At 52.8% G+C, this 21,291-nt stretch overlaps 9 protein-coding genes across 9 annotated transcripts; 5 read left to right on the top strand and 4 right to left on the bottom strand.

Moving 5' to 3' along the window:
• Positions 1–23: 23 nt before the first annotated feature.
• On the bottom strand, positions 24–800 carry A1O5_01513 (uncharacterized protein; the record flags this gene model as incomplete). Its single annotated transcript, XM_007742129.1, has 3 exons — positions 24–275; positions 344–526; positions 582–800. The coding sequence occupies 3 exons, from the start codon at positions 798–800 to the stop codon at positions 24–26; spliced, it is 654 nt and encodes a 217-aa protein (XP_007740319.1).
• Positions 801–1,836: 1,036 nt separating this feature from the next.
• Positions 1,837–3,752, bottom strand: A1O5_01512 (uncharacterized protein; the record flags this gene model as incomplete). The annotated part of the gene is made up of 3 exons (XM_007742128.1): positions 1,837–2,575; positions 2,651–3,173; positions 3,260–3,752. The coding sequence occupies 3 exons, from the start codon at positions 3,750–3,752 to the stop codon at positions 1,837–1,839; spliced, it is 1,755 nt and encodes a 584-aa protein (XP_007740318.1).
• Positions 3,753–4,271: 519 nt separating this feature from the next.
• Positions 4,272–4,832, top strand: A1O5_01511 (uncharacterized protein; the record flags this gene model as incomplete). The annotated part of the gene is made up of 1 exon (XM_007742127.1): positions 4,272–4,832. The coding sequence occupies one exon, from the start codon at positions 4,272–4,274 to the stop codon at positions 4,830–4,832; it is 561 nt and encodes a 186-aa protein (XP_007740317.1).
• Positions 4,833–5,138: 306 nt separating this feature from the next.
• On the top strand, positions 5,139–6,511 carry A1O5_01510 (zinc finger protein; the record flags this gene model as incomplete). Its single annotated transcript, XM_007742126.1, has 2 exons — positions 5,139–5,234; positions 5,282–6,511. The coding sequence occupies 2 exons, from the start codon at positions 5,139–5,141 to the stop codon at positions 6,509–6,511; spliced, it is 1,326 nt and encodes a 441-aa protein (XP_007740316.1).
• Positions 6,512–9,747: 3,236 nt separating this feature from the next.
• On the top strand, positions 9,748–10,740 carry A1O5_01509 (solute carrier family 25 member 38; the record flags this gene model as incomplete). Its single annotated transcript, XM_007742125.1, has 1 exon — positions 9,748–10,740. The coding sequence occupies one exon, from the start codon at positions 9,748–9,750 to the stop codon at positions 10,738–10,740; it is 993 nt and encodes a 330-aa protein (XP_007740315.1).
• Positions 10,741–11,430: 690 nt separating this feature from the next.
• A1O5_01508 (uncharacterized protein) lies at positions 11,431–13,017 on the top strand (the record flags this gene model as incomplete). Its single annotated transcript, XM_007742124.1, has 1 exon — positions 11,431–13,017. One exon carries the CDS (start codon positions 11,431–11,433, stop codon positions 13,015–13,017), a length of 1,587 nt encoding a protein of 528 aa, XP_007740314.1.
• Positions 13,018–14,079: 1,062 nt separating this feature from the next.
• Positions 14,080–14,268, bottom strand: A1O5_01507 (uncharacterized protein; the record flags this gene model as incomplete). The annotated part of the gene is made up of 1 exon (XM_007742123.1): positions 14,080–14,268. A coding segment is annotated over one exon (187 nt), but the record flags the coding sequence as incomplete, so codon positions are not given.
• Positions 14,269–15,707: 1,439 nt separating this feature from the next.
• A1O5_01506 (uncharacterized protein) lies at positions 15,708–17,307 on the bottom strand (the record flags this gene model as incomplete). Its single annotated transcript, XM_007742122.1, has 3 exons — positions 15,708–16,808; positions 16,904–17,114; positions 17,180–17,307. The coding sequence occupies 3 exons, from the start codon at positions 17,305–17,307 to the stop codon at positions 15,708–15,710; spliced, it is 1,440 nt and encodes a 479-aa protein (XP_007740312.1).
• A 716-nt stretch (positions 17,308–18,023) lies between these two features.
• Positions 18,024–21,117, top strand: A1O5_01505 (uncharacterized protein; the record flags this gene model as incomplete). Its single annotated transcript, XM_007742121.1, has 2 exons — positions 18,024–18,150; positions 18,209–21,117. The coding sequence occupies 2 exons, from the start codon at positions 18,024–18,026 to the stop codon at positions 21,115–21,117; spliced, it is 3,036 nt and encodes a 1,011-aa protein (XP_007740311.1).
• Between the last annotated feature and the right edge of the window lie 174 nt (positions 21,118–21,291).

Genomic DNA, 21,291 nt, shown 5'->3' with positions numbered 1-21,291 from the left:
CCTATATGTATCAGGGATCACTCCTATTCCAGATTGAACGGGGCTCTATCTTCAGAATCTGTCTGAGTACCCGAGAGGATATCTATGTCCACACGAAGGTCCGCAATCATTGTGTTTAATCCATTAATCTCATCCTGTCTGCGGGTAAAGTTCTTGAGCAATGCTTCGTGCTCGGCTGTTAATGCCTGGAGCCGTCTTTCAAGCTCCTTGATGTGCCTTTCTTTGCGCGCACGGAATGCCTGCTGCGACACACGATTTTGAGCCCGGCGGCGCTCCTGGGGCAACAGATGGCCACAGTCAATTTGGGCTTTCCCTGTTGCACGTTTGACCTGTCTGCACTTACCAACCTCGTCCGAGCCCGCACTTCCTCAGTCGCGTCGTCACTACTTTGAGCACGAGGGGCCGTCAAACGTGACCGCCTTCCATCGACAGATAAGGGAGCTGGCTCCTGAAGCGGGGCGTTCGTGGGGAGAATGGTGGAAAGAGGAGTTCCACTCCAATCAGGCTCACGCCATGTCTGTGGATCCTAGAGCAAGGATCAGCACAACTCGATCCCTACGGGACCAGGGAGGACTGCATACTGTCTGCATACCAAATGCCTGCTCTCGGCTCTGCACCGCAGGAAGAATCCACATGGCATACTCCTCATCGCCCCAAGGCATGGCACCAACGTCAGCCACGCTGTACGAGTCATGGCGGCAGTCAATGCAGTGCTCTGAGCCGCTCACGCCCTTCGCAAGGACTACATCGGGCTTGTCTTGTGGCGCTGTTCGCGCCGATCGTTCATGAAAAGAAAGCATGGTTCTCTTGTCTCAATTCAAAACAAATTCTGGCGCTAGCATCGACGCAAATCTCTCGATCAGCGACAGGTGATGACTGTGCAGGTAGCGAGTTGAGTCGAGGCTTATATATTCGCCACCCTCGCGACTAGCCTCGTCGCACACTGCTACGTAGGTTGATAGGCATCACAGTTCATCCCGATATGGCGTGCTCTACCAATAGTACGCCATCTGCTGTGTCGTAAGAAGATAACACCTCCATGGTCATGTATCAGAGCGGAGCCATGTGTGAGCGTGTGAATACATACCCGACAGGGAAAGAACAAGACCCTTCTTTTAGGGCGGACGAAGTCTGCAGACAGATGGACCCGAGATCCGGGGTGACAAAACTGTCAGCAAGGCTGGGCGGAGCTGGCTTCTCATAAGTAAGCAACCCTGCAGAGTTGCCCACCGGCGCGAAGGATTGCCATCGGACTTGTTCTCCGATCAAGGGCGAATTTGATGCATGTACTTGCATTTCTCCATAAAAATACGGAGTAGCGATATCGCGCCGCATGTCCGGGGCGCGCCATCCTCATTCCATCTCGATTCGATCGCCAAGCTGAATCTGGAAGGAACCCTTAGGTGAGGAGTGCGCACCAAATCGGGTTACAACCATATGAGGCTGGCACCGGCAGCCACGCGTGACCGGTCGCCTGGCGAGCTTGGTGCCACCAGACGCCTATTAGCGTGCAGTGTGGCTCCGCAGGTACAACGAAAAGGACCTATACGGCCGAAGACAACCAGGTGCCGGTTCCAATGAGAGAACAAAGAACCGGTGCACCATCTCCCGCACAGTGACCGCGGCCGAAATGCCAGCGATACGAAATATATATCTGCACGTAGCCTCGAAAGAGTAATTGACGCTTTGCCCCTAGCATGGCCTCTTCGGGGTATAGATGTTCTCGTGCGTAGAATAGCAGCTTATTCAACTTCGTTCATCCTCGTACCGAATAGTTTCCTGTAAGTCTCTGAGGCTGTTTCAGATGGCAGCCCTCTGATCAGCAATCTTATGCCATCAACCACCAAGTTCCAGCATCTCCGCCCACAGCGATCTCCCTGCCGCGTCGCACGCCCGGTCCAGCCAGAGGATGCGCTTTAAAACATTTTTCTTCAGATCGTCAAACTTCTTAATCCCGGTCCGCGCCGACATTCTCCCAAGGGCAGCAACGAACCAAAGCCGCTCTTCTGCTACGTCTCGGACGGCGACACCGCCTATGACAAGAATCCACATCAGAAGGCGCTGGGCCTGATGTGATGATGACCAGCTAGAGCGCATGTCGGACTCTCGAAGCGCAGCTTTTAGTTGCCGAGTTAAGAGAGCTATTGGGGCAGTCTGCGGTGGGAGAGGGAAGATCACAGTAAGGGAGTATATCAGCATGGCAAGTCGCATCGGTTCGTAGATGGGCCGTGGTCGAGCAGCTGGTGCTAAATCTGTGTGCGAGGGAAGCGATAAAAGAGTGTGTTGAATCAAGTTGCGCCGGTCGCACAAACGAGAGAGATCCAGGTCTGGAAGCGCACCATCGACGAATATTTCCACGCCATGTTCGTATCGCTGTATCGCAACCCACACGACTGCAAGCTCCACGGTGAGACCCAGGTTAAACAGACTACTATAAGTAAACTCGTCCCTAAGTTCACTTGGGCATGTGCCCAGCATTCCCCAGAGCGTTGCAGTTCGATCGCCGTCGTCAGCCAGCGGTATAAAAGGAAAGACTGGTTGAGTCAATGTCCTACTCGCCTGAATAACGCCGGAGCTAGCATTGAGAATCAGACGGTTAGCGACGGGAACGGAGGGCAACAACCAATGATACTCAAAAAGATCAGCTTACTAGGATATGATAGCAGCCAGGCCGGTTGTCTCGATGTTCTTCAAGCCACCCCTCAGTGCGACTAATTGAACGAGGCCAGCCGCGTGGATGGGGTGAGCGCTGAGCAGACCATAAACGTCCAGCCATTGAAGGCTTTTCAACAAAGGATCAAAGACCGGCTGAGTGGCAGGTTGAGTCTGGAAGCGTTGAAGGGTCAAGTCCCACGCATTTGTCGCCATTGCAAGGACAGAGACGAGTATTGCATCTGTGATAACGTTGTTTGGATCGCGGAGGGCTTTGTTGATTAAAGTGATGGATTCAGCCTCGCATCGCCGCATATCCTGTTCCAGGCGGATTACCGCTGGGTCATCAGGTTGCGTTGATCCTTTTAACAGGTTAAGTCTTTGGTGACTGAGGGCACCAAACAAGAGCGAGTGCAGCGCAACCGTATCGTTGAGTGCCATCGGAAACCAGCCCTTGATAGCGGCAGATTCTGAGCCGCTCACAGACCGGGGTGTCAAGCCTGGCCAAACTACCTGCAATGCTATTACATCGCGCGTGGCACCGGTCAGCTTCTGCTGCCACACTCCCCATGGGCCACATCAACAAGAGCGAAATCAACCAACTTACAATATTCGTGGCATTGCGATATCAACGATGAAGGAAATGCTGAGGGATAGGTCTGAAATGGATCCAGCACCCCTGATCCCAACACCTGAATAAAAGAATGCGAAGTGGACCTCGAAGCGGGAGAGAGCCTTGGACGGAGCCGGGGTGGAGCAGTGACGGTAAGTCCGGTGTCATCGTCGACGTCGTCGCTCGTGCTTTCTTGATCGAAATTACTTGCGCTGCTTGAACTGTCGGTATCGCCCGGCCTTGCCACTTTTAGCCGAGGATGATGCTGTGATTGTGACTGCACCGACTCGCCCGGGGAGAGGGAGTCTGTCCGTGATAATTCGGGCGAGGCTCTCGTACTCGCTGCACTTCTACTGCCCTCGGTCTTCTGCTGGTTCTCCTGTGTCCATCGTCCGATGTGCGACCGGATTGCAGTGCGAGTCTGACGCTTCTCGGCCTTCGTTTGGGGGCGCGCGTTGACGAACGAGTACCTCTGAGGAGGACTCATCTGCTAGAAGGGATGCCCGACTGGCCGCGTTGCGTGCAACAGCCTAATATCAGAGAGGGCGCTTGGTTTTCCAGATTCTACGTCGTCGGAATCTCCCAGCGATGTTTTGTCGCCGCCCGTCATCATAGGAAAATGAATGTAACTGCGGGTCTTTTCCCCAATGTCGCAAGTCTTTTAGGAGCCGCATCTCACTCTTACTCGCGCGGGGCTGATGTTGTGTGCCGGGGAAAGGGCTAGTGAGAAGGGGCCGAGCCAGGCCTTGGGCCTTGGCGTCAGAATCCATCGTGCCTTGGATATCGTCGCCCTTCCACCCCTTGAACAAGACACCTGTCTTGCCCATCTCGTTCCCATCGTGTTACAGCAGGAACTCACTGTACCATATTTGCCCCGCTGCAGACGCACCTCCTCTTTGCTCAACGTGGCGCCGATTAGCGCCCAAATCTGCTAAACAGAGATTCCGATCTGGGCCAAGGAGAGTGAAAACTTCCATGCCGCCGACGGCTACATCTCGATTCCACAATGAATGAACCACAGGCAGTCCGAGTGAGGTTTTTGCAGGACTCTGCACGCATGTTATGCCTCTCTGCTCCATCCACCTCCCGACAGCTATTGCACGAAAGCGTAGAACTTGTGCATGGAGGGTCATCGCACGGAGACCGCCGGCCAGGAGACACATGCACGACATGTGGCAGCCTGTTGTTACCGGGATGGACAGCGTCTACAAAGATCACCGATACGAAGACCAAGACCAGCAAGAAGGGCCATCCACAGAAGCGAAAGCCCCGGCGGAAGGTACAGTCTCAGCGATGCTCCTTATGCTATCGCGTCACCAGGGCCGTGATCACCATGGGCTCGAGTCACAGAGCAAAGAAAGAGCAGCTCAATAGTACTGTCTCCGGTGAGCGCCCTGAGGAAATTACAGAATCAGCAGGTAGCGCCCTTGGAAAGGCGACGAAGTCCAGCAGCAAGAAAAGGGCAAAGGCACGAAAAGACCGGGAAGGATTGCAGGCCCTTCTAAACAGGAGCATGCAGACCCAAGGTGTGCCCAACCTCAGCTTGATGGACTTGATGAAGAAATGATGGATTGGATGCCTGGAGGGATACCCCAGAGCCACCAGCCGGGCGCCGAGGCTATATAGACGAGGCTCCGCGGCCTTGTACTGCACAAGGCTGAACAAGGCTGCACAATATCGGGCCTTGCATTAGTGCCCCTCCTTCGTCTTGGCAGACGTCGATCTTTCTGCGTCGCTCGAAAAGATTCTGATTCGAGAAGTGTCCTTTTCCGCCTGGCCTTCAGACAACACCGGATTGTGAAAATATCTCTCTGACTCCAGAATTGTTACACCTCACTTGCACAGCCCTGAACACTTTTTTTATGCTGAAAACATGGCTGAATCCGAGGCTCCTACGGTCATTCGTGCCGACCCCAATGAGGTTGGTGTCTACGAGATTGAGAGTTTATGCATGAATTGTCGCGATGAGGTATGTCTGCTAGCATGAAATTTGAAGAAATATGCTAACTCTTCCAGGGTATAACCAGAATACTTCCTATCAAAATTCCGTATTTCAAGGAGATCCTTCTCGAGTCCTTCTCGTGTGATCACTGTGGCTGGAAGAACAATACCGTTAAAAGCGCAGGACAGATTCAAGAGAAGGGGACAAAATTTACCTTTAGATTGGACAACATGGCCGATTTCCAGAGACAGGTTGTCCGCGCTGATACGGGCGTCTTCCGCGTCGAAGATCTCGGCCTTGAAATGCTGCCTGCTCCGGGCCAATTCACAAATCTTGAGGGCATGATCTCGAAGATCAAAACAGACCTGGAAAGTGATCAGGCGGCCAGGAAGGATGCGGATCCTGCTTTGTATACTTCTCTAGAAACCGTCATTCAAAAGCTGGGGGAAATGCTACAAGGCAACAGTTTTCCAATCACTGTTTCGCTCGACGACATCTCGGGTAATTCATTTATTGAACCGTCGCCTAACGACAAGGGCACCAAATACACCCGCACTGATTATTTCCGCAGTCGCGAGCAGAACGTGCAGCTTGGTCTCGTGGTCGATGAGGATACCACGGACAATGGCGGCGGGATGGAAGGCGTTGATATTGTTAACGACGAAGTTTATGAATTGCACGCCGAGTGTCCCGCCTGTGGAAAGCCATGCACAGTGAATATGAAAAAGACTAATATTCCTCATTTCAAGGAAGTTATCATCATGGCGACAGTCTGTGACTACTGTGGCTTTAGGACCAGTGATGTCAAAACTGGGGGTGCGGTCCCCGAGAAAGGAAAGCGGATCACCTTGGAAGTGAAGAGCATCGAAGACATGTCCAGGGATATTTTGAAGTCAGAGTCGTGCGTCTTAAAAAGCCATGATCTTGGGTTGGAGGTCCAGCCTGGCACACTTGGCGGCCGTTTCACTACCGTCGAGGGCCTACTCACCCAAGTGCGTGACCAGCTTCACGGTCAGATCTTCGATGTTGGGGATGAAGACCTCGCCGGGGGTGACTCGATGACGGCCGACACACGGTCAAGGTGGGACAACTTTTTCGCCAAACTCGATGCGGCTATCAAAGCCGAATTTCCATACTCTATCACCCTTGAGGATCCACTGGCGAACTCATTTGTGCAGTTGAATGTGGATTCCGGCGAGGATCCACAGGTCAAGACTGAGGAATATGAGAGGACAGATGAGGAAATGGAGGATCTAGGATTGAAGGATATGAAAACCGAGGGATACGAAAAAGGCCAAGAATGATCAGTGGCGACCTTCGACATCCGATAATCTGTTTTAATCTCACAAGGGAACCGGATCACCCGCTCGCTTGTTTGGACCTCCTCAACCTTACGCTTTGGTAGATCCTAAGGACATGAATCAGGCACCAGGGTCTGATCGCAGACGGAACAAGCTACCATCGTCTAAATGCATCGATGTTCTACTGCAGAAATGACTTCTGCGCTCATGTGATCATCAGTCTCTAATCCCCGACGCTCTCATCGGTGGCGGCTAGACACGAAATTTCGAAGTGTCCTATATCATCTGCAAGAGGTGAAAGGCTGGATTCGACACTCGGGAATGCTACATCCGCATGATATGGGGAGACTGCTGACGGTGTTCCGTAAGTCAAGTTTCTGTCCTATCCGACCAGGATTCCATCGTCACGAAGAGGTCTAGAGTGAGTCTGCACTATTTGTCATGCAGTCTCGGTCTCTCAATCGCAGGAGATAGCATGCGCTGAAAAAGAGCCCGCATTTTGACACTAAGGCTAGAAATGAGGCCGTTGCATGGTTGCTGCCCTATCCTTTCCATCCCAAAGCCATTCGAGTCAGTTGCTTACCAATGAGGATTTCCTCGCCCTACTGCAGCGCTCCAGCCTCTAGTCGCATTTCACAAGCTGCAGCAGGGCTTGGCTATTGATGCAAGAATGGCGGCAACTCGATATGGCGCTGTTGACCAATGAGATATGTGAGTAGTCCTTCGAATCGCCTTCAACGGAATGCCGTCCGCAATCTGAACATTGTATTTGGGCAACTGCAACGACCGTTTTGCTACACTTTCTGATCAGAGTTGGCAAACTGCCTGCCTGTTACTACGAACGAAAGCTACTGTTCGAATCTTGTGCGACAGACTTCACCTGTGAAGTGTCCAGCCGCGATCCTGTCATTACGGGTACGTCTCTCCCTGGACAGCCAAAGAGCAGAGACAGACGCAGTGATTCTGTGGTGCCCTTGAATGACGGGGGCCACCTTCTGCATCATCTGAAACCTAAAACGATGGCGCCCAATGTTGTTTTCAAAATTGACTCCCTACACCCATCTATCACGCCGGTCGAGTTATTCTGGATCGACCAGGCCGGGAGTAAGCATCGGCGGAAGCTGATCAACACCCATAGTCAGAAAAGATCGCGACGACTCCAGCGGTTGAACAACGCCTCGGCCTCGCAATCTGCCCGTGAAGATCATGAAATACCGATATAATTGACGAAACCCCTGGATTACGATGTGGCTAGTGTCAGTAAGGCGAGCTCTGGAGCGTCGAGAAATTCCCGGCTTCTTAAAGAGAGAGTTGTCCCGAAATTCCTCCCAGCTCCTCATTGGATGAGAGCGATTACTCCATGCTACACCTCACTCTGTCCTGAGCCATTTTCCAGCAGCCTCCTTCTTGGCCTTAACCCCTTCGACAGTCTATCGGTGTCATTGAACAGCCAAGCCGCCTCTTTACTCAAATTTGCACAAGCTTTGGCCTTGGACACAAATGTTGTATCATCTCATTGGGGCAAGTCATGTGTGGCATCCCTCGGACTTACCTGGTCCTTCTCATACCCTGTGAAACTCCCCAATCTCCTTGAGCAAGTGAGTGCTTACATCGATATGATCCAAGGGCTTGTGGCCAGTCCTGGCACCATTTTCTGGCGTCACGCCGCTATCCGGCGCTTGGCAACCCTCATAGCTGATCCGCACACGAGACACAGCGAGGAGGTGTTGTCTGGTATAATCGCTCTGCTGCATGGGTATCTGCACTGGTATCGAGGCGTCCGCAAGGACCTAGCGACGACGTATAGACCTCATTCAGCCGGTCTCAGGGACTTCATTTCGCATGTTGGCGGGTGGGACAAACTCGATCTCTCACTCCAAGTGGAACAATATGTCAGAATGGCCATGATCATGACGAGCCTCAGATTTGGGTCGTATCTAGACGACGTCGAAGCAAGCAGCGTTGGCCAGGAATCCCTCCATGTTTGGTATGCGGAAGTCAATCAAGTTGCCTCGCTATTCACCCAGATGGATGCCTGGGCTCTCCAGCATGATCAAACTTGGACGCTAAAATATTCAATCCCCTGGCTGGACGAACTTGGACATCTGCTTGCACAGAGTTCCGGGATCTGCAATCATTGCCACAGGCTATTCGTTCTGGTGTGGCTTGGCTTGACGCGATGGCGTTCAAGAAGCAATCCAGGACAATACGAGGATATCCTCCAGGCTCTGAATCATCGATTTCAAAGCCTGCCATGTCAAGCATTGCCGGATTTCTCATGGGCGATCGTATCCTCTCGAGTCGGAGACCCAAGGAGCCATGGGCAGACCATTGACATCCTGAAAGTCTTGTATCGGACAAGGCCTTCAACACAAGAGGAGGTCTGTCAGTGGCTGTTTGAGTTTGCTCGTGGGACAGGTATGGGGGAACAAGTGAGGATGCAGAGCAGATTAAGCGAACAATTGTCGCGGGACGCTTTCGAAGGATTGCCAAAGGGTGGCGCGCCACAGGTGCAAAGAGGAACCATAGTCATTTGCCTGACCTTTCTCCTGTTTCGGCCAGGTGTACCCTACTGGCCGCGCAGTGACTGCTTTGGTGGGCAAAGCACACGAATCACATGAGTGAAAGGGGATCTGTGGTTCGCTTGCACGACTTGATGCAGAGCCGAAAGAGTCAAGTAACAGAAGCATCACGACCCAAACTATTATGCCTGGAAAGTGAGAGAATTGCTGTTTGCGGAAGGTGATGTGCTTGAGGACTGTGTTTGCGTCGTGTCGAACAGGGGAAGGTGACCTTTTGTCTGGTGGGCGGCATAAGCGGTGAGATGGATGTACAAGGCACACAAACTGTGGGAACTGTACCGAGTACGAGCACTTGCCTAGGAGAGTCCTTGGAGAGTCCTAGATACTACCAAGATACAGTATTAGGTACATAGTACTCGGCAATATCTCGGGGAATAACTTCACGAAAGCAGCATTTCACCTCGCCTGCGACTACTTGTATCTTTACTGCCCGTACTCGTAAACAAGGAAGGACGTTCTTGTGCAGGATGCTTATTCATGCATCTCGTTGAGCTACAATCCTCTCCAACTTGAAGGTTCTGGTCTGCGTTAGAGCTACTCTTCTTCATCCATCCCGGCACCCACCATGCACAGTCAGTCCGGGACAGCAGCCCATCCATCTCGCAACCTCTAGTCCCTCTGCAAGTGCAGGCGCACGACTTTCGGATCCTCTGGAACATGTCCAATGGCAGTGCGCACAGAGTCCAGAGCTCCAAAAGAGCGCATCCCACCTTTCACTTCTTTGCCGGCTTGACCTCTGGCGTCTCGAGTGCTGTGCTTTTGCAGCCGGCCGACCTGCTGAAAACCAGAGTCCAGCAATCTCACTCGTCGTCGCTCCCTACGGTCCTGCGATCGATCCTCTCCGGTCCACATCCCGTGGCCAGCCTCTGGCGAGGAACCCTTCCTTCAGCGCTGCGGACCGGCTTCGGATCAGCCTTGTACTTCACCTCGCTCAGTTCTCTGCGTCAGATCCTCGCCAACAACGCCGCGAAGGCGTCCGGAGATGGAGCGTCTATCCCTAGAAAGAGCAGCTCCGTGCTGCCGAAGCTTTCAAACCTACAGAATCTCATAACGGGGGCGACGGCGAGAGTGTTTGCGGGACTCATCATCATGCCTGTGACGGTGATTAAAGTGCGCTACGAATCAGACATGTATGCCTACAAATCCCTTGCCTCTGCAACGAGGTCGATTTTTGCGCAGGAAGGGCTCAAGGGTTTCTTCTCCGGCTTTGGTGCCACGGCTATCCGTGACGCGCCGTATGCAGGCCTGTACGTGCTCTTCTATGAAGCAAGCAAGACACACCTGAACAAGATGTTTACGTCACACTCCACCACCGCAGATCAAGGACAAAGGCGACCTTCGACGACCACTTCGGCATCGATCAACGCTTCAAGCGGCGTCATTGCAGCAGGATTGGCCACAAGCATCACCAATCCATTCGACGCCGTAAAAACAAGGTTGCAGTTGATGCCGCAGAAGTACGGGAATACGTTGAAAGCAGTGCGGCTGATGCTTCAAGAGGATGGAATCAAGAGTTTCTTCGATGGGCTTGCATTAAGAATGGGGAGGAAGGCGATGAGCTCGGCACTCGCTTGGACAGTATATGAGGAGCTTATCGGACAGGCAGAGCGCTTCGTCTCCAGGCATGATGAGGAGAGGGCGGTGGTGTGAGAGTACAGCATCCAATATCCCAGCTCAGCTTCCTCTCCTCTGATCTCTTCCAAGGCGATTGTCTTCACTCCGCAGGTTCTCACGTCGGCAACGCACACAACCCTGCTGCTGCTACGACATCACGACACGCAGTTGTATTTTGTCATTGGAAAAGCTCTCCATTTGAAGTCGGCACAGTCACTCACCACTCACAACATGTCCTATAATGTACTTATATCCAAAAGCCAAAGAGCCAAACCAGTAAATACATGTATATATGTCCAGCCACAAGGCGGAAGAAACCGATCATCTTTTCCACGATTTGAAGTTTCCCTACTGTCCCTCACCGTTCTCGGCCATGGTCACCGTGTTTCTACTGCTCGCGGGCCAAAATACTACATACTGGTTTACAGCGGGAGGAAACGGCACGACGATCCCTGATATCGGTGTGGAGAAAAGGGCCCGGAACTCAGCCGTAGAGTTGCCGGTCGCTAAGCTCCTGAGGCTCCACCGCCTCCCACTGCCCCCACCGTCCGTTGTTCTGACGTGTATAGCTCAATAGCACGGAGTATCTTTCTACCCCCTGATAGTGACTTGCCCTTCCTGTTGACACCTCGTTCGTAGTTTGTCAATCCTTTTTTGCTGAGCCGTACTCTCTATTGCCCCCAGAACGTATGCGTCTCTTATTATGAGAGCGCTCTGGTCCTTTCCATGCTCGCTCAGCAGGTGGCCCGACCATCCAGGCATGCTGTAGCACGACTATTCGACAATAGCCGCTGCTTCGTTCTGTTTGTGCGGGTACCTCGACGACCTCGCCCTCAATCTCTGCAGCAGCTGCAGCAGCAGCAAGCAGCAGGAGTATGGCCACCTGAGAAGTATTCGAGCTCAAGAAGAGCCATTGGCACCTCGGCCACTCACTTGCGTCGCTATCTCATATCTGAAGGCCGCACCACCACACCCCCAGCGAGCACGGTGTCCGCGGACTCGTCCACCACCACCACCACCACCACCACCTCTTCCTCCCCTTCCAGACCATCCTATCCATTCTACCTTGAAACCGGCTACTCTATCTTCGCCAAACGTCCCTCCCGCCCGTTCCCGCCTCCTTTCGTCTCGCTGCCCTCCGGCTCCTTCTCAGACCCTCTGACAACACACAACCCTTCGTCCGTGCCCCGGGGCCCCCGCCGTCCGACCGTGAACGGCGAACTCGTGCGCGGCATCACGAATGGCGACGACGCGATAATCATATCCGCCGCTCGAAATTTCATCGCCGTCAATGACGGGGTGGGTGCCTGGGCGCAGAAAGAGAGGGGACACGCCGCCTTGTGGAGTCGACTGATTGCGCATTTCTGGGATGTCGAGGTCGAGAAGTCACTCGCCGGTCCGGATGGGAAGGATGCGGTGAAATTGGGAGACGTCGACCCAGTCCAGAATCTGCAGGATGCCTACGACGCGACCAAGAAAGTCACCAAGGGGACGTTGAACAGGGATCGTGAAGATGAGGTCTATTCGGAGCTTGAAGATGGGGATCGCGAGCGAGCAGACAATGAAGATGCCTCTTCTGCATCTTCGTCGACTTCCCAGGAAGGCAAGGATAATAAGGATTCCACGAAAAATGACATTCTCGGAACGACGACGGCTGCGTCCGCGCTGCTCTATTACAAACCGCCCTCACCACCACACACAGAACCCACGCCGGTTATCTTCGCGACAACCCTAGGCGACTGCAAGATTCTGCTCATCCGCCCCTCGCATTCCCCATCGTCTTCCTCTTCCTCTTCCTCCTCCCCCGAGTCAGAAAGCGAAGAGGGCGCCGGGGTCGGTGGCCGCGTTCTGTATCACTCCAAAGAACAATGGCACTGGTTCGACTGCCCGCGCCAACTAGGCACTAATTCTCCGGACACACCGCTCCAGAACGCCGTGTGCGACATTATCGACAACGTCGAAGTCGGCGACGTGGTTGCCGTCTTGAGCGACGGCGTCACGGACAACCTTTGGGAACACGAGATCTGCGAGAACATCTGCAAGAGCATGTCCCGCTGGAATAATCACGGGTCGGTAGAAGGACGACAGTCGCCGACGAGCCACAGGGAAGAGCAAGAGCTGGAGGAGGCCAAGAAAGACGGTGTCATCTACGTCGCGCGACGGCTGATGAATGCCGCCAGGGAGATCGCCATGGATCCCAACGCCGAGTCGCCGTACATGGAGAGGGCGTTTGACGAGGGCATAGCGGCCGAAGGGGGCAAGTTGGACGACATCTCCGTTGTCATCGGGGTAGTGAGGAAGACGGAGGCGTGATGATCAACGAGAGTCTAATCCTTATCTTCCGGGTTTTAAAGATATCAAGCTTGACTGAGGTACTTGCCCTGCCGACGAAAGAGACGGCAATACGTGCAAAAGGTCCAAAAAATGAGCTTCACTTTTGGGAAATAACTTCCTCTCCCCCAAATGTGAGCGAGCGATATGATATCACACCCTTGCCCGAACCGGCGAACAACTCGACACCTTGACAACAGACTAGCCAGCCTCGCCAGGTACGGGTACAGGTAGAGGCAAATGGCGGGGCGGAGGACATGAGCACATTCTTGCCAGAGGGAGAAGAAAAAGAAAGCGAGAGTGGAAGGAACCAAAAAATGGAATGGAATGGAAGGGAAGGAAAGGAAAGAATATCCTGTGCATACTATTAAATTCGGAGTACATAGATACGTCGCCCGTACACCTGCGAGAGGAATTCGAAATCGAAAGTCCCAGATTCGCTGTTCTTTCTTGCTCGGGTTTGGCGATTCTTTACGTATCCTTGCTTCTTTCCTCCCTCCTTGCCGCTCGCTTTTCCTTCTGACGGTCGTATATACAATATACACAGTAGGTACCTCTTAGGCTATCCGTACGCGCACACGCGTATATATATATATATATATTCTATATATACCCCGAACATTACTTTATCCCTTACTATTTTCGTTCAGGAAAGGGATCGAGGCTACTATAATCTGGCACGTGATGGAGCATCGAGGAGGCCCGGCCGAGCACGGGAGAACGTCGTGGGAGCCACGGCAGAGAACGGGGGACGGCGCCCGAGCACTGGGCGAGCCACAGGGAGTATCCGTCTGATGCCCGTTCTCAGAAGCCAGTTCGGGCTCAGGGTCCCCTTTGGGCCTCGACTATAGTAGCCTAGCGTTGGGAACTTGGGATCACTCAGCTTAGCCCCTGTGTTCTCTGCTTTTGGTATTTTCACATCGTAAGGGCCCTCTTCCGGAACATGTTACTAATCGATACATTATTATATTCGAAACCTTTGCGGCGAGAGGATCGAACAAGTTCCTCCAGAATTTGTAATCGGGCTGATTCCGGTCACACAATCCACGAAGGTAAGTTAGTTCGTGTAGGTGGCAAAATCCGCAGGCAAACAATGGCATAAATGCCATACCAGAACACTCGAGGGATGCTGGGTCGTCCAAGCAACTCCTCATAAATTTCTTAGCGTAGCGGCGATGGTGTATTCGAACGGTGCTCGAGTTTGATGGCCACATCACCAGTAGGAACATCGCGTCATGCGCAGATCAGTCTGAAACAATGTTTGATTGTGTCTCGTATCTGACGTTGTGCTTGGGCCTGGTTGCTACTGGCAGCGATATTTGGAAGGCCGGGCAGAGGACCTGGTTCGGCACAAGAGTGAGGACGGTCAAGTCGTTCGCCCGGATGACAGCACCGTCGTCGTCTCGGTCACTGAACGTTCACAACGAGACCCGACTAAACATTATCCTGGGATCGAAATCAATTGGACGGTTGTGCAGACACAACTGGAGTCTTGGGGTCATACTTCCAGACGAGTAACATTGGAAGGAGAGGCGACAAGGGCGACATCTACCACTCGGCGCATGCTTGCCGAGCGCAAACTTGCGCCTCGAGGCGAAACATGCCACTCCCGCACAACTGTCCATCTGGCAACGACTGTACAACCTCTTACTGTGTCCCGGGCCAATTGATGGTAATTGGAGTCACCCCGGCTGGTGCCTTGTTCGTGGCACCTGGGCCAGGACCGCGCCTCTGCTATTCTTCCGCGAGGATCTGTCGACGAAAGTCATCTGGTATATCATCCGGACTCTCAAACTTTTTGTTCTTCAAGTCCCTGTGGTTGATGAGGTCTTCTAGATGACGAGCAAACATCTTGATGTGCCTCTTAGTGACTGAGTCCACAAGTGTCCCTACCCACGCTGTGCGCATATGCCAGACTTCTCGGCAGTCACCATGTACATCGAGCATCGTTCTGATGTCCATCTTATTCCTCCACTGGATGGCTTAGTGAGCAGCGCAAGGGAATGGGTAGCGACGGCTACCAACGACGTTGTTGCCAGGGAGGTAAGCTGCACCTCAGATTGATTTCAACTTGACCGTAGCACGACATACTCTTACTCCAGTATAGCTTGCGAAGACTCTAAGCACGCCTCGAGTCACGACGTTAGTGACGCATACGCCGATGCAACATCGCCATGCCCAAATCCTCGGGGCTCAACCACTGCGAAAGAGAGCAATGATAACGGCGCTCATGGAGAAAGTGATGCCGCTGTCCGTGTGCCGAACTCTGAAGTCGATACAGGTGATGATCAGATCCATTAGTGTTGTAGTGCTTAGAGTCATGCATCGAAAAGCGCATTTCGTTTGTCTTCGTCATCATCTTCATTATGCAGACGACCGTGGTCGCCTGTGTCTGCCACGGGGCGAAAACAACATCGGGAGATCTCTTCGACTGGGGCTGCCGAGAAGTGTCAAATCCAAGTCTGCAATCATCGAGGTCGTCATACCAGCAAGGCCGCCGGGCTGGGACAATGTGTCCTTCATAGAGTGCGTCGCGTGGTCTAACGGATCAACACGTGGGCACGCTGCTTGTGAGGAAGTAGCTTCCCACAGAACCGCAGACGAGCCTGAGACAGTCGTAGTGCATTCGTCACCATACAAGCCTCAAGGGCTACGATTGCGAGCATCTAAACTCAATCACCGCCGGCCGACTCTTCGCTAGAATCGTCCTCCTTGCTGTCGCCCCCTTTTACATTGCTAGTTTTACCGCCAAACGCACGTCCGCGATTGTTTATATCACCACCTGCTACCTGCCATTGGCCTCCACGGGGCCCATTGAAGTTGAACGTTGGGCCGCTGCTCTGACTTTTCTTGGATTTCTTTGGGTGTTTCTTCTCTCTTACTGGCTGTCCAATCGGGAAATATGCGGGCTGCTGTTTTGGATGCTCGCCCCGACCCTGCTGTGCCGGCCGATCCGGTAGTTCAGTCGGTTGCTCCTGCCCAGGGTCTGGTGTCTCACTCGGGGGCTCGGCAGCTTGTTGGGGCGGCAGACGGGGCGGTTGGTACTGCTGCTGCTGATGATGCTGTTGGAGTGGTGACAGGGCAGTGGCTGGAGGTATCTGAGCCGACACTGAGGTCGGCGCCTCTACGCCTTGGGTCTTGGAAACCTCCAATTCGGACCTCTGCGTAGCACCAGGCATAGTGGCAGTCTGGACTGCTATTTGTGCGCTGGCCTGGGCTGAGCGTCGATCCCTTAATTCTTTAACCCAGACCGACAAACGCCCACATACTCTCCTGAATCCATCGTCATTCTCATGTGGAAAGCGAGTCATCCCCATATGGTTGGCATGGATGGAAGCCGAGCCCCAATCGCTCAGCACGGCACTTTTCTCTTCAACGACCTTGCCCACTATTTTCAATGCTTCAGACTCATAGAAACAATAAAGTTTGATTGGATAGGGCGAATCGGATGGTTGCTTGGAGCAGGCCATCGCTCTTTTCCTCAGCATCAGATGGAAACGCTGCTGAATATCCCGAAGCTCTTCGGATCGCGTTTCCAGTACTTTCACCAAGCGTACGTTGGTCCGTTTGAAGGGGTAGAGAAACTTGGCACCAACAGAGGCCCAGGATGCCAGTTCCGCCCCCAGATGAGGCGTGCCCAAGAAAGCAATGGCGTATGTCAAGTGGTAGACGTCTTCTTCATACCTATCCAGGGCGTCTTTGGCTCGGTGCAAGGCATCAGCAACGACAAGACCGCCCATGCTGTGTACAACGAAGATGATCGGCCTGCTGTTCTAATATAAGGAGAATGGTCAGCTTGTCGCAACGGTGCGCAGGTCTCCATTCACTCAACTGTCTCCGTATCATTCCTCAGTCTTCCCAAATTTACGAACAGGTCTCTAGCATGTTGATAGAGGCAATTTTGGCTCGCTTCGGCCCAAAAGTTGACGACGTTGGCGTCATAGCCGTACATGATGACCCGGCAGTCGGGAATCTTGTCAGGGAGGAGATCTCGCGGCCACAGTACTTTCACTCCTTGGTCGTTCTCGGCCGTCCATGTTGCAGTTTGAGATCCCGTGATTCCGTGAATGAAGACAAAGCTGTGATGAGATGCAGTTAGTTTGAGTACATGACACCCCCGGATTGTTGGCGCAGGCCCGCTCACTCCACAGTGGGCTCCGATTTTTCGGCTTTGTAGGGTGTCGATGTAGTGGGATATACTACGAAACAATCGAATCCATTTGACTCTGGCGGGGAAGGAATCAGTGCTGGAACTTCGCTGCATAGAATCATCAGCTCTGTGTTCGAGCCTCTGGGACCTATAGATTGTAGGTGAGCCTCGCTAGCCTACCTGTCCTGTTTGTCTTGTGAAGCCTTTGGCTTCTCGCGACCTGCGCCAGCAAGTTACTCCAAAGGCCTGTATACTTGAACACAACCATACGCACCGAATAATGACACTTTTGGAGTCATCTCAAATTGCTACGCAGATCAAGTCAGTGAAAGCGAGATTCAAGCGCTTGTGTCTCAATTTGGAACTTCCAGCACTGCGAGCGTGGAAACAGGCTGAGCATTGCGAGACAGAAATAGTTTAGGGACTAAAGCGTAGTGTCACGCACGCAGCACCAAAGGGCGTAATGGCTGAGAAGGCTTGCAGGTTTCCTCTAAAATGGGCAGGGGCATAGGTCCTTAGGTGAGGGGCGCATTTGTTTTAGCCCCCAACAATACGAAGTCGTACACGAGAGAGCCCCGCCCTCCTCCAATCCAATAGGATATTCTCCTCGTCATTGTCAATTGCAACGACTTCATCCCTCATGACCTATTTTCTTCTCCGGACTACACGCCATGACACTGTTTCGTTATACAGCCGCCTCCAACGTTGGAACAAGTCCAAAGCCTTCGCACAAAGCGGCCAGGTGACAGCGGCCCAACCCTGAAAGGCATAGCCAGCGTCGACATTCTCCACTCGTCCAAATACCTCGACCAGTGTAGCCAACATTCACTCAAGTCATATGGAGGAGCGCCAGGGCTCAGGCGGTGACTTTCACTTCAACCAGACCCGTGGTGGGCGATGGCAGGTGGCCAATGTCATCAACAACTATCCCAGCCCAGCAGGCCACAGGAGCACGACTCATGAGGGTGAGTAGATACACATGACTCTTTCATTAGCAGCATGTTCGTTGATGCGCCAATCAAGAGCTCCTCGAGCGTCTCGAATACACCAACCGAACAGCCCGCGAGAGACAGCTTGGAGATACGAAACACCGAGACGCGACTCTAAGATGGGTCTGGTCATCCCCATTCGCAACGTGGCTGTCCAACCCTGACCGGATTTTCTGGATCCATGGCAAGCCAGGCAGTGGCAAATCCACTCTTGCGTCCTATCTGGCCCATGCAGACGATACGAAGGAGTTACTTTCACTTCATACGGGGACAAACTACACTCTGATCTATTTCTTCTTCGATTTTCGCCAGGAGGACAAGATTCCCAATTCTTTCCATGGTCTCCTTCTTTCATTGTTGTATCAGCTGGAGCGAGATTTGAAGGTGATGCAGACTTACATTGAGAAGTCAGAATGGAAAACTGTGAAGGAATGTCATCTGTGGCCGACGTCAGAGCTCCAACGCATTCTACAAGCCGGCTTATCTGCTTGTGCGGATAAGTCATTGCCGCTGTGCATCTTTGTAGACGGCCTGGACGAGTACAATGGAGACATGCTGGAGCTGTCAAAGTTTCTCAAGGGTATAAGTGCGCTTGGCCAGACAAAGCTTTGCTTGTCGAGTCGACTCCATCCAATCTTGAACGGGCTGTTCTCAGGCCTGCCGGCGCTGTCGATGACTGACTGGAACAACAAAAGCCTTAGACAATTCACGGCAGCTATCCTTCGAGAGCTGCCAGTTTTGGAGTCATCCCCGGAGAGCCTGCAACGTATCTCGATGGCTGTTGTAGAAAAGGCAGAAGGCGTCTTTCTCTGGGCAAGCTACGCTGTGAAAGAGCTGACTCGCTTGTGGTTCAAAGGTTATAGTACTGTCGACGAACTTCTCAAGGGACTCAAGGAACTACCCCAAGATCTCGAAGATCTCTGGTCCAGGATGTTATCGAGCATGGAACCTGCAGATCGAGAGCAAACCGGTGTTGTGCTTCAACTCGTCTGCTTCTCTGCACGGACGCTCAAACTCGAAGATCTTCTGGCTGCTCTACGCCATGCGCTCCCTACACAACAGAACCGGTTTCAAGTTTTGTGTAAAGATCGACAACTTTCCCCACTCATTGCCCTCAACATCATCACGATGGGCCTCGTGGAGCTCGTTGAACCTGAAGATGAAGATACTCTCTATCGAGCTGGCAGTCTGAGTCATAGCAGGAGGAAGATGCAAAATATGTTTTCTCAAGCTCGCCGACAAGCCCGGAGGGCCGCTGCGACGATGAGAAAGACCTCAGAAAACCAGGAGAATAACATCGCAGCAAGTGCCGATGTGGGGTTTGGAATCTCTGTTGATGATTTCGTACTTGCTCATATGCGCGATCGTTTACGGGTTTCGCCTCCATCATCTTCCCCAGATCAAGGAAGTCCAACCAGTGGTGTAGCATTGCCGGCGCAACCCCCCAAAGACGATTCCGAGGAGAGTTACACATCTGAGCAGTCGGAAGATACAGAAGGTGATCTTCATGGTTTTGGGCAAAGATCAAGACCTTCATATCACCGTCAACGGCTATTACCTCGTATCCGCGTGAGGAGGCCGATCAGTATGGTCGGGCCAACCATCGCGCCATGGGCGAATCAACCGTCAGAAGTGCTTGAGGACGACTCTGATGGAGATGAAGAACCAGTGGAAGTCCCTTTCGAAGAGCGAGAAGTCAAACTCGTGCACAAGACAGTGCGGACGTACCTCGAAGCCAAGGGCTGGGCACAGCTGAGCACCTCTCCATTTCAACCCGAAGCTATCTGGCTGAAAGTCTGCATTGCAACTGTTCTGGAGGATGGCCACATGGCCAGGCACGTGAAACTTTATCGCAATCGGGCAAGGCTAGACTGGAAGGGACACTGTAGCTCACTCCTGACCGAATCGAAATCAGAGAATTGTTACTGGCATTACAGACGCAAGTCGCCGAAAAGTGACGATTCGACAGATGCTAGAGACGGAGTGAGCGTCCAAGACATTCTGTATTACGCTAGGTGTCTCGAACAGAACAGGAACATATCGTCTTGGCCGCTTCTGAACCAGGTCTTATGCCCGGAGTTCCTGTCTCTGCACGGATATGGCTACGGGAGCGAGAGCTGTGGGAGCGTGGGAGTTAACGCCAGCAATCTGCCGGACTCGATCGTAGGCCTACTTGTTCTTTACGGCCTCAGATTATATTTGAAAGACGCATTCCGTGCTGGACAAACAAAGGAGCAAGCGAGAGTCACACCTGGACCAGCAGGTCGCGCTGAGCCGGTCTTTGCCACCAATCTTAGCTCGAAAGGTGCAGCAGTGACCGAGCCTGGGCTTCGAAAAGACCTTCTGTATGCAGCGATTGGTTTCGCAGCCAGGCACACTACAGGAATGCCAGGCAACCTACCCAATGACGGCTCTGACGTCAGTTTGATTGAGAGCGTTTTGGACATTGACGACAGCATACATGATTCAGACATCATTCATGCCATGCAGGGCGCATCTGCTAAGGTGGTGGAAGTCCTCCTTAATGCCCTGCCTCCGGATCGGACAACCTTCTCGTACCACGACTTCACGAGTATCGAAAAAGGTGAGGCAAATCGAGCTAAACCCAGCAGAGGTGCGTGGGTGTGTCGGTTTGATCCCAGGGAGCCAGTCGGCGCACTGTGGATTGCTGCCAGAGAGTCCCAGTGCGACACAGAAGCGAAATTCGACCTATTACTCGATCGGGAAGAGGCCATCGATGCTTGCTGGGGGAGGAACGGCACTGCCATGCATGCAAACTTTTTTCGCGATCAACATCTAGTGCCTGGCTCCTTTCACGACGGGAAGCCAGGTGACCAAGTGTTCCGTGTAAAACGCATGCTCTTGGCTCGAGGGTCTAAAGTGAAGTTGGATCTGGATTTTTGGAGATTTGTCAAAATGGTTCAGGAGGCCGCTACCAAGTGATTAGTTGGTGGTTCGGACTTACAAGACCCGTGTCCGTCACATACAATTCAAGCAACAGATCGTCCCCGGGTGTTTAAAAGGGGTCATGCGCTTGATCTCTCTATTCGCCTAAAACCAGGGTATATTGATGGGCACATGCTCGATTGCAACTACTTGCGTCTTCAGCCAGGAGCT

The sequence above is a fragment of the Cladophialophora psammophila genome (assembly GCF_000585535.1).
Source record: "Cladophialophora psammophila CBS 110553 chromosome Unknown aczJe-supercont1.2, whole genome shotgun sequence".
NCBI classification, from domain to species: Eukaryota; Fungi; Ascomycota; class Eurotiomycetes; order Chaetothyriales; family Herpotrichiellaceae; genus Cladophialophora; species Cladophialophora psammophila.
This window is presented reverse-complemented; position numbering and strand designations above follow the sequence as displayed.